The 14,559-nt window shown below is 43.6% G+C and overlaps 1 protein-coding gene across 1 annotated transcript; it reads left to right on the top strand.

The window, feature by feature from the left end:
* The first annotated feature begins 92 nt into the window (after positions 1–92).
* On the top strand, positions 93–14,399 carry kif5aa (kinesin family member 5A, a). Its single transcript, XM_084015859.1, has 29 exons — positions 93–610; positions 3,522–3,609; positions 3,705–3,778; positions 4,101–4,205; positions 4,340–4,388; positions 4,514–4,569; positions 4,720–4,807; positions 6,587–6,711; positions 6,848–6,952; positions 7,349–7,497; positions 7,908–8,056; positions 8,216–8,394; positions 8,618–8,686; positions 8,825–9,031; positions 9,233–9,379; positions 9,547–9,735; positions 9,842–9,959; positions 10,118–10,179; positions 10,408–10,517; positions 10,725–10,826; positions 11,039–11,099; positions 11,222–11,293; positions 11,563–11,667; positions 11,948–12,164; positions 12,312–12,486; positions 12,781–12,860; positions 12,985–13,024; positions 13,197–13,282; positions 13,488–14,399. The coding sequence occupies exons 1-28, from the start codon at positions 482–484 to the stop codon at positions 13,273–13,275; spliced, it is 3,129 nt and encodes a 1,042-aa protein (XP_083871985.1). The 5' UTR covers positions 93–481; the 3' UTR covers positions 13,276–13,282; positions 13,488–14,399.
* The last annotated feature ends 160 nt before the right edge of the window (positions 14,400–14,559 follow it).

The raw sequence follows: 14,559 nt of genomic DNA, 5'->3' as shown, positions 1-14,559 counted from the left end.
AGCAGCTTTACCTCACTGCCCTTCCAGCATCATCTCACCTTCAGCCGGCCTGACGCACATTCAGCGGCGCATCCGAAAAGGAAGAGAGGAAAGGAACACAGAGGAGAGACGGACGGCTTGAAAACAAACCTATAAGGGGAATCGAGTAACATCTGAGTGTTGCTTTAATTATGTAGGGGATCGTTTTGCGGTTTGACACCTAATTTTGCCTGCCCGCCTCTGCGACAAGCAAACGCCGTCCAGCTGCGCGTAAATACGTCGCATCCTCTCTGTGGCCTGTCGGGGTGAAACCGTCCAACCAGCCCAGAGGAGCCTCGACGAGGAAGGACAAAGTCCCTGCGCGTCTCTCGTCGTTTATTTTGACGGTCAGATCGGGCCCGATCAGCGACGGGTCGCCCTCCAGCCTCAGCAGCATCTCCGCTCAGCGCACAGAAGCATCCCCCCTCCTCCTCCTCCTCCTCCTCCTCCTTCAATCTGCGCAATGGCCGACATCCCAAACGAGTGTAACATAAAAGTGCTGTGTCGCTTCCGTCCTCTCAACCAGTCGGAGATCGTACGCGGGGACCAGTTCATCCCCAAATTCACAGGAGACGACACCGTCGCCGTCGGGGTGAGTAAAGAGAGGCGCTTTGTTGTGCATGCAGGCCCTTCATCAATAAATCACCAGCTCGTCTGTTTGGGTCGCGGATCGGCAGAAGTGAGAAAAACACGATAATCGGTACAGCACAGGGGGAATAGGTTTCCTCCACATTCTCCCCCTTTTTCTTAACATGACAAAGCACAAATACGTGTCATTTTTATACAAGTGCGCAAACTGGCCTCGTGCATCAGCTGACTGAGGTCTGCGCTGTAGCCTTGAATGGAACGCAGCCAACACCTTGTTATCATAAACACACAGCACGTCACATGACACGTTTGAGATGGAGCAGCCAACACATGATGAGCAGTAAATTATATATATATATATATTTCTCTGAGGGTCAGTCAATCTGATCATGGCTGAATTAATAATCCCGTTTCATAACACGTCCAATACAACTCTCAGATAGACATTAATTAATGTAAAGTATTTGCCATGCTGATATTGATTGGTCCATTCATGACCAAGTTAATTAGCCCATATGGCCTCATTAATTCTGCCATGAAGGGCTTCACCACAGCAAGCTTTCTATTCTATTCAATTCCGTTATATTGTGGGTTCATTAGTCAGCGAGTGCAGACAGATATGTGGTGCAGGATGTAGATGTTGAAGAAAAGGGAGCTGCGTGGACAAAATCTGATGTCTTGTTTACTCTGATTATTAATTTCTGTTTGTACACAAGGATAGAGAATACAACAGTGAGTCTCTTATGTTCTGAATGTGTAACAGCTGGAGAGTCTGCAACTGTGTGATGTGTGGTGAACACTTTCAGGGAACTTGAGTTCGATTTTTGTCCAAACTGAGAAAATATTCTACAGTTTATCCAACACTGCAAAACATTGTCACCTTCATGTATTTTTGTGCATCAAAAACATAATTTCTTCAAAATTGAACGTCACTTGAATGAATTTGGGGAGAGTTAGCAGGATTTCATGTAATTTCCTACTCCCATTAAAGCAAACAGAATGTATGCTAGCCTTTCATATTATGTAACACTACATTCCACATGCACACACTCCAATGATCAGATTTATATGAACATCAAGGCTCCCTCATGTGCCTCAAAGGTGTACTGCAAATAAAAATGTTCAATACAAGACTGAAAGAAATTCAGCAAATTCATTTGGGAACCCCAATAAAATCTCCTGTGATCCACTGCCGGGTCCCAACGCAGTCTTTGGGATTGAGTGAGTTAAATGGAGACGAGCAGTTTGCTTTGGTTCTCCTAAGGCTGATGAATGTAATGTGCAGAGGGAGGAATCCACATGGAAACGTTCTCCGGTGATAATGGAAACGTCTCGACCTTCCTGTCTCCTCTCAGCATGACGATGGATAGAGTCAGAAACTGATCTCTCTAATTGCCCACCGAGAGGATCGATAATCATCCAGCGAGGTTATGCATCACAGGCTGACCTGCTTTGTCTTGTCTCTATCTCCATCCGTCTGTCCGTCTCTCTTTGAATTTTCCATCTCCTTCTCTCTCTCTCTGTTATTTTGTGCCTGCCTCTCTCACAATTGTTTCTCCTTTGCTCATCCGTCATCCTTTGTAATGTCTTTCTGTGCCTCCTCCCCCTCTGGTAAAGCACTCCGTCATGGGGGTGGTCTGCCGATGACTCAATTTGCTAATGACATTTAATACAGCTCACGGTCTGGCAGCCCACATTATCGCGCCACTTCTGGCGTGGCCTCTGTATCAGATAGGATGTTGACTTTCAGGGGTTTAATTGCTTGTTTTCTGTAGCGATGCTTGTCAACTGATTTATTTTTAGGGCACATTTTCATTTTTTTAAATGAACATAATGCATTCCTGTTGATTTGACTTGAGTTAAATCCACAGGAAACACTACAATTTGAACATTCCTCATTTATGGGTACAAATCAATATTTTAGGACATATGATAAGTCTATTGCCTTTGTGAGAGGGAGATGAGAAGAGTGATACCACTTTTATATCTGTCTGTTAAATATGACGCTTCAGCCGCGAGACAAATAAACAACAAAGTAGCTATGTAGCTGAGCGACTGAAAGCAGGGGAAGCTGGCCTAAACTCCTTCAAACCAACACTTTTGGTTTTTGCAGTTTGTTCCTAGGCTAGCTGGTCCCCCTGTTTCCAGACTTTATGCTAAGCTAAGCTAACAGCCTCCCGTTCATTCACAACAACTCTCTGAATGAAAATGAATGAGCATACAGCATTTCCCATACTACTCCTTCAACAAAGATGAATGTTGAATGAATGAAAAAAAGATGATTGTTTTATGTTATTAGCATTCAGCCAAAACGTAGCACGAGTCTCTTGGTACACAAGCTACACCTGAGGCTACTGCAGAAAGGCTAGTAGGCTAATAGCCCCTCACTGGATACACAGCTGTAAATTAGTCTTTCATACCACTCTGTTCCTATGTTAGCTCAAAAGCTAACAATGAAAAAGGGAGGTTTTTGGGTTTGTTTTGTGACGTTGCCAGGTCCTGGATGAAATATGGCTCTGACTAGCTGGGAGAAAGAAGCACTGCAGAGCTGGTTTTCTCACTGTCTGCTGATGCCATCTTCTTTTTCTGTGGGCTCACAGTTGGAAAGATGAAAGCAGCGTTGTGCAAACCACAACTATGGTAGCAGCGCTAAGGCATTCTCAGAGATCATGATATTGCTTTCTTAGAAAGAGATTTTTTTCTGAGAACATTTTTAAGGAATGCTTTAAAGAGACATTGCTTCAACCTTAAAGCAAATATTTCTTTTTTTCGTGTGATGTGAGATCATCAGAATAATTGTTTTGAAGTTTTCACTACGGGGTCGATATGTTTCATTCAACAAATGATGACTCAGTCACCGTGTACCTCACAGGAATGACATCACATGGTGACATGGTTGTTGTTTATCTCCACAGGGGAAGTCCTATGCGTTTGATCGAGTGTTTCCAACCAACACCACCCAGGAGCAGGTGTACAACACCTGCGCCAAGCAGATCGTCAAGGGTATGGATGATGATGAGCCGCGTACAAATATGTCAGATAATTGAAAACGTGTGTATGTGTTGTGGTCTCATTTGTGGCTTTGTTTTTCCTTGTAGATGTTCTGGGTGGATACAATGGCACTATCTTCGCATATGGACAAACCTCCTCCGGGAAGACTCACACCATGGAGGTAGTGTTCAGACCAATTAAATGAGCTTTAATATCTTTCAACCACTTAGATCTGGAGAGATGGAACCGCAGAGTAAAGCCTTCAACCACTGAACTTTATTTATTTCAGGGTGTTTTTTCCATTTGTTTCACAAATGACATGATTTCTGAGATTTTAATGTCATTTTAATGTTCACTTTTAATGGATCCACTAGGACGGCCCCCCCCCCCCCCCCCCCCCAAGCCTTTTACTGTCCTCAACTTTGATATAACAGACATTTTATGAGAATTCAAAGGCATTTATTGCATAAAGTAATACCTTTATCTGTGACTTCCTGTTACAGGGCAAGCTGCACGACCGTCACCAGATGGGTATCATTCCTCGCATCGCTGAGGACATTTTCAACCACATCTTTGCCATGGATGAAAATCTGGAATTCCACATCAAGGTAGAGTATTATGACCTCCTGTGTTGTGTTATGTTTCTTGTATTAATCCTTTATTTTAAAGAGAGTTTTTCATAATGACACATTTCACCCTGACCTAATATTGGTTTCCCTATTTTTTTTCCCTTCTCCAACAGGTTTCATACTTTGAAATCTACATGGACAAAATCCGTGACCTTCTGGACGGTTAGTGCTAATGTGTGAAATGTGCTTCTGTAGCTCCTCTGTGGCTTTGTCATACTTTGTTTTAAAAATACTTTAAAATGTCCATCATCTTAAATGTTCTCTGTTATGTTTTGTTTTTTTGTTAGTGACTAAGACCAACCTGTCTGTTCATGAGGACAAGAATAGGGTGCCATATGTCAAGGTTTGTATTTAATCTTTTCAGCTGAAAGTCTACCTGTGTCAAGCATCAGATCTACAACATTAAGGCGGTCTCTCTCCCTCCCTCCCCCTCTCTCCCTCTCTCTCTTTCCCTCCCTCTCTCTCCCTCTCTCCCTCTCTCTCCTCTCCTCAGGGATGCACTGAGCGTTTTGTTTCCAGCCCTGATGAGGTGATGGATGTGATCGATGAGGGCAAAGCCGCCCGCCATGTTGCTGTGACCAGTGAGTCTTTATCTCAGAATATTGCTGTTACAACAAAGACACACACTATACAGACATGAATATTGTAATTCAGGACAGGACAAAAAACACACAAGATAAAAACAATGCTTGCATCAACATTCCTGCTTCTCAGTACGAGTCCTTAGTCACCTTAAGATGAGTCACTGCAGCTTCCTGACAATGAAACTCTGATATTCTCAGCATGTCGGCAATAAGAGATGAATCATGGATCAGAGTGACACACGCATTTAAACAAAGTGAATTGGGCAACACTTTATATGGGTACAAATAATAGTGCAGTGACTCATGGTGATTTAATCAATGCAGGGGAATGATTTATGTTTGGAAAAAAAATGAATAAGTCCACAGGTCTTTTATATGAAAGACCAACAACATTTTAATGCTACATCAGAAATACTTGTAAACACAGGGATATAACAGGTCTATGTGTGCAATGAGAAGCACAGATGTGCTTAATGTTGATTTAGAAATCAAATTCTTCATCATAATAGACGTATACAAGACAGTATGCACTTTGGGGCCGTATATCCAATCAAAGAGAGGGTGAAGTCCTCTCTTTTAACAAAACAGACAGATGTGTGTGTTCAGCAGGGTTCAATCAAATGTCTTTCTATACAGATATATAGCCGCATACTCGGCTACAGTTACGTATTGTTGACTGTGAGAATTCTGCATCCTGTCACAACTTAAAGATGAAGAGCTCTGATTCCTCATCTAGAATAGCCCGCTATAAAAAAACAGAGGCGTTATCATCCACTGAGCAGATCTAACCAGACAGGCCAATAAAATAGAGTCTGACCCAACGAATACTCTTAACACTGAGCTGTGCTGCTTCGAGTGCCTCGGTGCATGAAAAATCACTATTATGATTTATTTCCTGCTTCCTTTACAGCATTAAATGAACAGTCATGTTTGTATAACAGGCATGCATAGATAGTCTGAGCTAGAGGATTGTTCAGGTTTGGACTTTTACAGATTTTACATAGTTGTGTGGGAGATGATGAAAAGAAATATATCTTATACCTATTATGTATGTAATATTTACTCAGAGTAAAAGAAAGTTGTCTCCATAGAGCAGAATAATACCAACGTGTTAATGCTTTATTATGTGATAGCAATGACATTTTAGAACAATCTACCTTTGAAAATCAACTGAACTTAAGCAGCCGTGGATCCGAGTTGCTTGAGGCTGCGTTCAAGAGCAGCTCAGCTTCTGGTCGAAGCCTGCTGACTCACGGTGCTGCAGAGCAATATGCTGATAGCAGACTTATGGGGAGACATTCTGCAGACACCGAGCTGATGCCCTCAGATATCACCTGCAGAGAAACCTGAACTTCCGGACCGTCCTAACGGAGAGAGGCATTTAGATCAGCGCAGCTTGTTATCTGAACGCCGTGAAATGATGATATCATTCTACTGCAGTAATGACTTGTTCTCAAATGCACCGGTAAATGACTTTAAATAATCTGTTAATAGTTCCACTCAACTGTGACAAGTACTGCTGGTAGATAGGAGAGAAGCATGTTTGGTAAAACAAGGTTTACATGTATGTCGGTGCGTCATGTTCAAATGGTGAGTTTATTATATTATATTTGAAATCTCCATGATTTCACATGTGGTTTCCATTCTTCAGCAACATTTTCTATTGTGAAAATTATGTGTTTTAAACCCTAATTTTAGTAGCAAATGTTCACTGCAGAGAAGCCTCTTTACCCTTTCTTTGCATCCATCTGTTGTGTTGCTCCTGTCTTTGCGCAGACATGAATGAGCACAGTTCCCGCAGTCACAGCATCTTCCTGATCAACATCAAGCAGGAGCATGTGGAGACGGAGCAGAAACTGTGTGGAAAACTGTACCTGGTGGATCTGGCTGGCAGTGAGAAGGCAGGAGACGCTCTTGTTTATACATCATCAACCCCCAAACTGCAATTCAGCGACTTCAAATGAATGATTTCTGTATTTTTCTTCAGCTGTTCAGCCTCTCGTGTTTGACTTCACTGACTCTGGTTCTTTATTCCAGGTCAGTAAGACCGGAGCTGCAGGAGCCGTCCTGGATGAAGCTAAAAACATCAACAAGTCGCTTTCTGCTCTGGGAAATGTCATCTCTGCTTTAGCTGAGGGCACGGTGAGCTTTACACGACTTCCCTCTATGTCAGCGGTAGAGGAACAATTCACACTTAGGATTAAAATAGACCAGGAGAGATACAGATTAAAGCAAAATACATCAGCTAAATAGTGGTGAAAAGTGGTATTACTTACTGTTTGATTTGTCTTGCTCTGGTATTTTGGAGAATACTGCATGCATAGCCAATATGTATGACATTTAGGAGGCTGATGTAAAGTATTTTCTCAACATTAAAGGAAAGCAAACAAAACATTATCGTTCATTCTTTAAGCTCCAAATAGTCTGTTGATCTTTTTTCCTCCTTTCCTTTCCTCTCCCTTCTTCCTCCCTGCTTCTTCTCTCCATCACCCTGCTCTTCCATCCTCTCCTCTCTCTCTCCCCCTCTCTCCCCTGCAGAAAACTCATGTGCCGTACCGCGACAGCAAAATGACCCGCATCCTGCAGGACTCCCTGGGTGGTAACTGTCGCACCACCATGTTCATCTGCTGCTCTCCCTCCAGCTACAACGACGCCGAGACCAAGTCGACTCTGATGTTTGGGCAACGGTAAATACATAAAATATGCACATAAATATATGAAAAGTTAAAGTCAGTGCAGCGATGTAAAGACATTGTAGTGTGAGGATCACAAACAGTTTTTTTCACATGCTGCCATGTTTTCAGCAAGAACCCAAACTGTAAGACCTTAAATAAGGCAGATGCAGATACTACCTGACTATATTGCACTTGTATTACATTTGTAGGAATACTGTTCTATCACCAGGGACGTATTAAACACTTTCTGAGTCTCACATAATGTTTTATAAAATACAAATTCACTGAAAACTATATGACCAACATAAAGTAGAATTTGGGGTTTATTATCAAGTAGAATTGAACAGAAACACTGATCATCAGTCCTTCCCTTAATCACATAAAATACTGATTCAGATCCCGCCCCCTCTCCTCTGTCACAGTGCCAAAACCATCAGGAACACCGCCTCCATCAACCTGGAGCTGACGGCCGAGCAGTGGAAGAGGAAGTTCGAGAAGGAGAAGGAGAAGAACAAGACTCTGAAGGACACCATCCAGAAGTTGGAGATTGAGCTCAACCGTTGGAGGAATGGTGAGACACGTTAAGAGGTTTCTGACCAACGGAATTCCAGAAGAAGCCTCATTTCAGCTGCATAACATTAGCTCTTCTGTGCTCACATCATAACAAAAAAATCAGTCTTTTTCTGATGCACATCTCTGTCCTCTTCGCTCCTTCCTCCCTCCCCCTCAGGAGAAGACGTACCTGAGACGGAGCAGACCACGCCAGAAACGGTGACCCGTATTGAGGCAGTGGAGGAGCGTCCCGTTCTGGACAATGACACCTCCTCCATTGTGGTCCGCATTTCTGAGGAGGAGCGGCAGAAGTATGAGGAGGAGATCCGCAAGCTGTACAAGCAGCTGGACGACAAGGTCCAGACAGAAAAACATGAACATACCAATTACACCAGACACTTAGTTTGCTTTAGCTTGAGTGAAATCACACCTCTATAGCACAATGTAAGCAGACTAAAATGTAAATATGGATTTATAAATGTAATACATATACAAAGACGATGAATACAGTTTTTTTCATGTCACATAGAGTCAGAATGGTGGTGAGGCTGGTATTTATGATCATATCATGTTTATGCAGGATGATGAGATCAACCTGCAGTGCCAGGTGGTGGAGAAACTGAAGCAGCAGATGTTGGACCAGGATGAAGTCTGTACACATAAATTCACACAAACTTTCAACTTTCAAACAGCATAATTCATGACTGGAGAAAATGTTGTTTGTAAATGATTTCACTGAAGATCCTCATCTGTCTCCTTCTCTTTTCTTTTCCCTCCCTCCCTTCAGCTCCTGGTCTCATCCAAGGGCGATGGGGACAAGGTCCAGGCTGAACTCGGCAGGCTTCAGGTGGAGAGTGACTGCGCCAAGGCCGAGGTGAAGGAAGTGCTGCAGGCTCTGGAGGAGCTGGCCATCAACTACGACCAGAAGAGCCAGGAGGTGGAGGAGAAAGGCCTGCAGAACCAGCTGCTGGCTGACCAACTGTCCCAGAAAATGGTAGGTTTTCATATTAAGAAGGTTTTCAATATTCCTGAAAACGTTTTTTAGATATTCTCCAAAAAATATGGTCTCCAACAACCAATCAGTATAATGTTCATCACTAAAACCGAAAGCTTGAAGCTGCAACAATGCCTTTTTTTGGAGTAACCTGTATGTGTTTTAACCATCGGGGATCACCTGGTCTTTTCTCTGTTACAGAACAGTCTGCTGGAGCTGGAGGCCGAGCTGTCTCGGATGCAGGAAGTGAGCGGGCAGCAGAGGAAACGCATCGCTGACGTCCTCAATGGTCTGATGAGGGACCTCAGCGAGTTCAGCACCATCGTGGGCAACGGGGAGATCAAGCTGGTGAGCCGGCTCCTAACTATGAAAAGAGGTTTAAATGCGAGGTTGTGAGAATGAGAGCGAAAGTACATCATCAACCGAGTGTGTGTGTTTTTAATTCAGTTTCCTGGAACAAACCTGGAATCGAACATTTTGAAACTTTTATTATTTTTTTTCTCTCCAATTCTCAGCCAGTGGAGATTAGCGGTGCGATCGAGGAGGAGTTCACGGTGGCTCGCCTCTACATCAGCAAGATCAAGTCAGAGGTGAAGAGCATGGTGAAGCGCTGCCGACAGCTGGAGAACATGCAGCTGGAGTGCCACCGCAAGATGGAGGAGACCGGGAGGGAGCTCTCCTCCTGCCAGCTCCTCATCTCTCAGGTGAGGGAGCACAAATGAATCATTGCTTGTGTTGTGGCTGGGATCGCCTTTTTATGACTTTTTAAAATGTTTAACCCTTTCTGCGTGTGCGTTTGTGTTCGTACAGCATGAAGCTAAGATCCGCTCTCTGACGGAGTACATGCAGAGCGTGGAGCAGAAGAAGAGGCTGCTGGAGGAGAGCCATGACTCCCTGAGCGAAGAGCTGGCCAAGCTGCAAGACCAGGGTAACATGCACACCACACACAAAATGGATATTGAAGCTAAAGAACGTACAGAATAGCTAGCTATCCTTTTTTAAAATGATTTCTCAGGAATTTACCTGAAGATGCTATTAGGTTGTAGCTCTGTTTTGAATGCTTTTTCAATCTTTTTCTTCTGCCAGATAACTCCCTGCTTGAGGAGAAGGATGGAGAGAAGGGCGAGATTGAGGATGGAAATGTGAAGGTAAGAAGCTTTTTAATGCAACTTTTTAATGCAACTCTTCGTGTGTGCCCAGCCTGAAATCTGAGAAAATTGATTACAATTGCTATAAATTCTGACAAATGCATCCTGTCACCTCAGATTACAAGCAGAGTACATGTGTTGAGATCTGACTCATATATATTTTACTTTGTAGTTTTCTTTATCGTAGCCAGCATCTCTGAAGAGACGTTATGCTCTTTTCATTTCCAGAAGGTTTCTCGTCAGCAGGGAGAGTCTCACCGTGGCCTCCATCACAAGCAGCTGGCCCGCCTGCGGGATGAGATCAATGAGAAGCAGAGGATCATTGACGAACTCACCGAGTCCGTGCCCATATTTATTCACTTTGTACTTTCTATTCACGCTAAGATACCGTCGATGTGACGATCGCTCATTGCTAATCATTATATTCTATTATATGCATATGACATACATCTAAATCTACAATCTAAAAACTTTGTGGAATGATAACGGTTTGCTGTGCATTCAACTCTTCCCTTTCCCTTTTTCCTCTTGTTTCACACCCACAGTCGTAACTCCAAGCTGGAGTTGGAGCTCGCTCAGGTTCGCGCCGACTTTGAGCGCCTGAAGTGTCAGGACAACTCCAAGAGTGAGCGCCTGGAGGAGCTCTCGTAAGTGTCGTAAAGTCCCACATATGTGTGGGAGGAGTAAGCGTTACGGTGGAAGACATAGACAAGGATATTAAATCATTGGAATATCGATGCAGTCCACTCTGCCTTCTCTTAAATTCCAGCAGAGGAATCTCAAAACAAGATATTATATTATCCTGAAGCACATGGAAAGATCGTCTCATTTGTCATGATGGTTTTGCTGTTTTTGACAGATTCCTGCATGAGCGCCATGAGCAGACTAAACAGGACTTGAAAGGTCTGGAGGAGACCGTCGTGAGTAAAAACTACCTCATCATCTCTGTCTCTTGCTTGTCTTACCTCAGTCTGTTCTTTTGTCTAACCTCTTACATTGAGAGTCGTCTTCCTAACCTCCCCTCTATCTGTCTGACCTCCAGGCCCGCGAGCTCCAGACCCTCCACAACCTGCGCAAGCTGTTCGTTCAAGACCTCACGTCGCGGGTTAAAAAAGTAAGCAGCTCAAAGATGAGGAGATCTTTTAATTACATAAATCTCAATACAATATCGCCATTCCCCTTGACTTTTTGATATTGATATAGTTGAATATCTGGATGAATAACATTTCTTGTTTTCGGCCTACAAGTGTCTTGTTTGTTGGGCTTCACTGTGTATTTTGATATCAGATTGATTAACTCTTGTCAACCCCCATCGGGTCATTTCTGCAACTGGAAAATATAAAGTCATTTTCTCATCTTCATGCTTCGTGTTCCTCTCTGCAGAGTTCCGAAATGGAGCCTGATGATAGCGGGGGGTCTTGCACCCAGAAGCAGAAGATTTCCTTTCTTGAGAATAACCTGGACCAACTTACAAAGGTTCACAAACAGGTGAGGACCAGGCAAAACTGTAACCTTTTACTATACAAACATATTACTATATAAACACAGGACACAAGAGGCACAATTCACAATAATCAGAATATTAACTGTATAAAAAACATCAAATTACTGAAATTGTATGGCTTTTTGTGTATTTGTACTTCCTGCATTATTTCTAAGCAAGAATTGAATTAGCTTCTTAAACGCTCCATATTTTCACCATTTGTTCTTCCCTTTTTTTCCTCTGATTATTTCTTCCTCCCCCTGCCTCCCTCTCTGTCTCCCCCAGCTGGTACGTGACAATGCAGATCTGCGTTGTGAGCTTCCAAAGCTGGAGAAACGTCTTCGGTCTACTGCTGAGAGAGTTAAGGCCCTGGAGACTGCACTGAGGGACGCCAAAGAGGGCGCGATGATGGACCGCCGTCGCTACCAGCAGGAAGTCGACCGCATCAAGGATGCCATGAGGGCAAAGAATGCCCTGAGGCGCCCCCATGCAGCACAGATCGGTACTGCAGTCTTCATCATTTCATTTATGCTTTTGTTTGCGCCATTGCTCGGGTATTCAAATTTCTTTTATATAACCTCTTTGGCCTGCAGTCACCCCGGATTATTATAGCTTTACCCTGAATTGCATTAATTTATCATTCTGACAGCTAAGCCAGTGAGACCAAAGCAGCTGCCTGTCTGCTCTCCCACCAACCCGTTCTACACTTACATCCGTGCCACTGAACACGCCAACACCTACAGCAACGCCCTCTTCCAGGGCAACGTGACACAGCCGAGCGCCGCCAGCGTCAACTGCAACCCCAACTCTGTCCAGAGCAACACGTGAGTTTAACCCCGTCCTCCCACCGGTCCCAGCCACAGGGTCGATGGTTTAAAGGTGTAATGTGATCATTTGTCGCTTGCTCTTTGTAAACACACAAAGTTGGCCACACCTCACTTTAACAGTGGTGGCGCTATAGAGTCAAAAGAGTGGACAAAATGTCTCAAAAACAGTAAAGGAAGAAGAAAAGATAGGCACAGAGAATTATCGGGTGTGTTCAGTTGAACTGGATTTTTCATTTTTTCAAATGAGTGGATCAGAGAAGTCTCCCTCACATTTTTCTTTTCTGTTCCCAGAGTTTCCACAGCACTGGGCTACAGAGCAGGGAGATATACTGGGGACATACTGGAGTCCTTCCCACTCAACATCGAAAACGGTGGGTCCAAGAGCATAACTCAGACTTTGGCACATATGGGATCAATGCATCAATTAATGATGAGGCCATATAAATTGTGTTCATCAATCTATTAAATGTTTTTTTTTTTTTTTTTTTCCAACAGGTAACAACATCACTGAAACGAGAGACATCAATGACAACAGGTGAGGATGTCAGATTGTCAGTTACAGTAGGTTTAGAGTAAAACACTAATCGGTTTATTGTTTCTTGGAATAAATGAATTCTTGTCAGGTTGTTATCAGTGTCCAGTAGGATAACGCTTCACTTAGAGCTGGTTGGGTACTGAGTATTGTGTTTGTGTCTCTGCATTAACAGAAGTGAAGTTCACTGTGGCAGCGAGGTGGATGATTCAAACAGGCATTACATCATTCAGCAGGAGACCGCTGCAAGTTAATACCATGGTAATAAACAAAGTGCATGATGTCACACACAGGCACACTTTAAAATCTCAGTGCATTACTTACAATAGGCAATAAAAATACTTTTACACATGTTATAAATCATCTGAAATTTACACTTTAGACCAATTTCTGTCAATGGTCCTTTAATAAGAAACATTAGAAACTTTTAATCGTACGATAACTTCCTTTCATCGTTTCTCTCCAGAAGAAGACCAAACACTGTACCCGACCAAGGACCCTCCCCTCCCATCTGCATGCGGCCTGTCTCCCCCTCCCTCCACTGCATCACAGATGAAGATGATGAAGCTCTGTAGCCCTGTAGACTTCAAACTAGATGAAGCCCCTCCTGCTCCTACGGTGACCACTCTCACCCTCAGGTTTGGGGTCCAGTCCCTTTCAATTCAGTCACCGCAGGAAGTAAATTCAGTCACAATTAGTTGTCGTTTTTTTGTTCCAATACCGAACTTTTCGCTCAATCAACTCATCAATCTCTCGGGCCAATCGATTCGTCATGGGATTGCTAATTACCTCCCGAGGTAGTTGAACTGAAACGGGCTGGCTCCTCCCCTGATGACGTAGTACACACATGTTGTAAATAATAGTGCTGTATACCCCCAGTAGAGGTTTTTGACCAGCAACTGTTTGTGTGAATGCACAGCCTCCGCCGTCCCCTGCGCACATCTTCTTAAGGGCATCATGTGGATGACATGCTGTAGGCAGGCGTGACCTTTTTCTGTCCTAAATAAGAGTATAGTGTGTAACGGCAGCTTGTAACAGAAGACCCACACTCTGCATGCGTGTCGCTTAGCGGGTTTAGCTTTCAAATCTTTGCATGTGTCCTGATTCCAGTCAGGAGCCGGTATGCCGCGAGAGAGAGAACAGTCTGATCGACTTGGACAGATGTCAGAGAGAGAGAGAGAGAGAGAGATAGAGAGAGAGAGCGGGGGTGAGCTGGTTTCCTTTAATCCTGGTCACAGTGCTTTAGATTTTAGCTTTTAATATAAAACTGGGCTGTGAATGTGGCTTAAAGACACATTTGGGTCTAGTTTTAATTGAATAGAAGAGGTCTTAAGACGTGTCAGGGAAACAGACGTGACTGTCGGTCTCCGTTGAGGAAACCTTTTGCTATGTTGCGTTGAGGAAACCTTTTGCTATGTTGCGGCCGTATGATGCCATTGTACATTTCAGGTAATGCTGCCCCCGTCCATTTTTCTTGTGGCTTCCTCCCTGCATTTGCACCCACACCTTTGTGAGTCTTCATACCGAGCCTTAACAAG

This window comes from Eutrigla gurnardus (assembly GCF_963514095.1).
Source record: "Eutrigla gurnardus genome assembly, chromosome: 8".
Lineage (NCBI taxonomy): Eukaryota > Metazoa > Chordata > Actinopteri > Perciformes > Triglidae > Eutrigla > Eutrigla gurnardus.
This window is presented reverse-complemented; position numbering and strand designations above follow the sequence as displayed.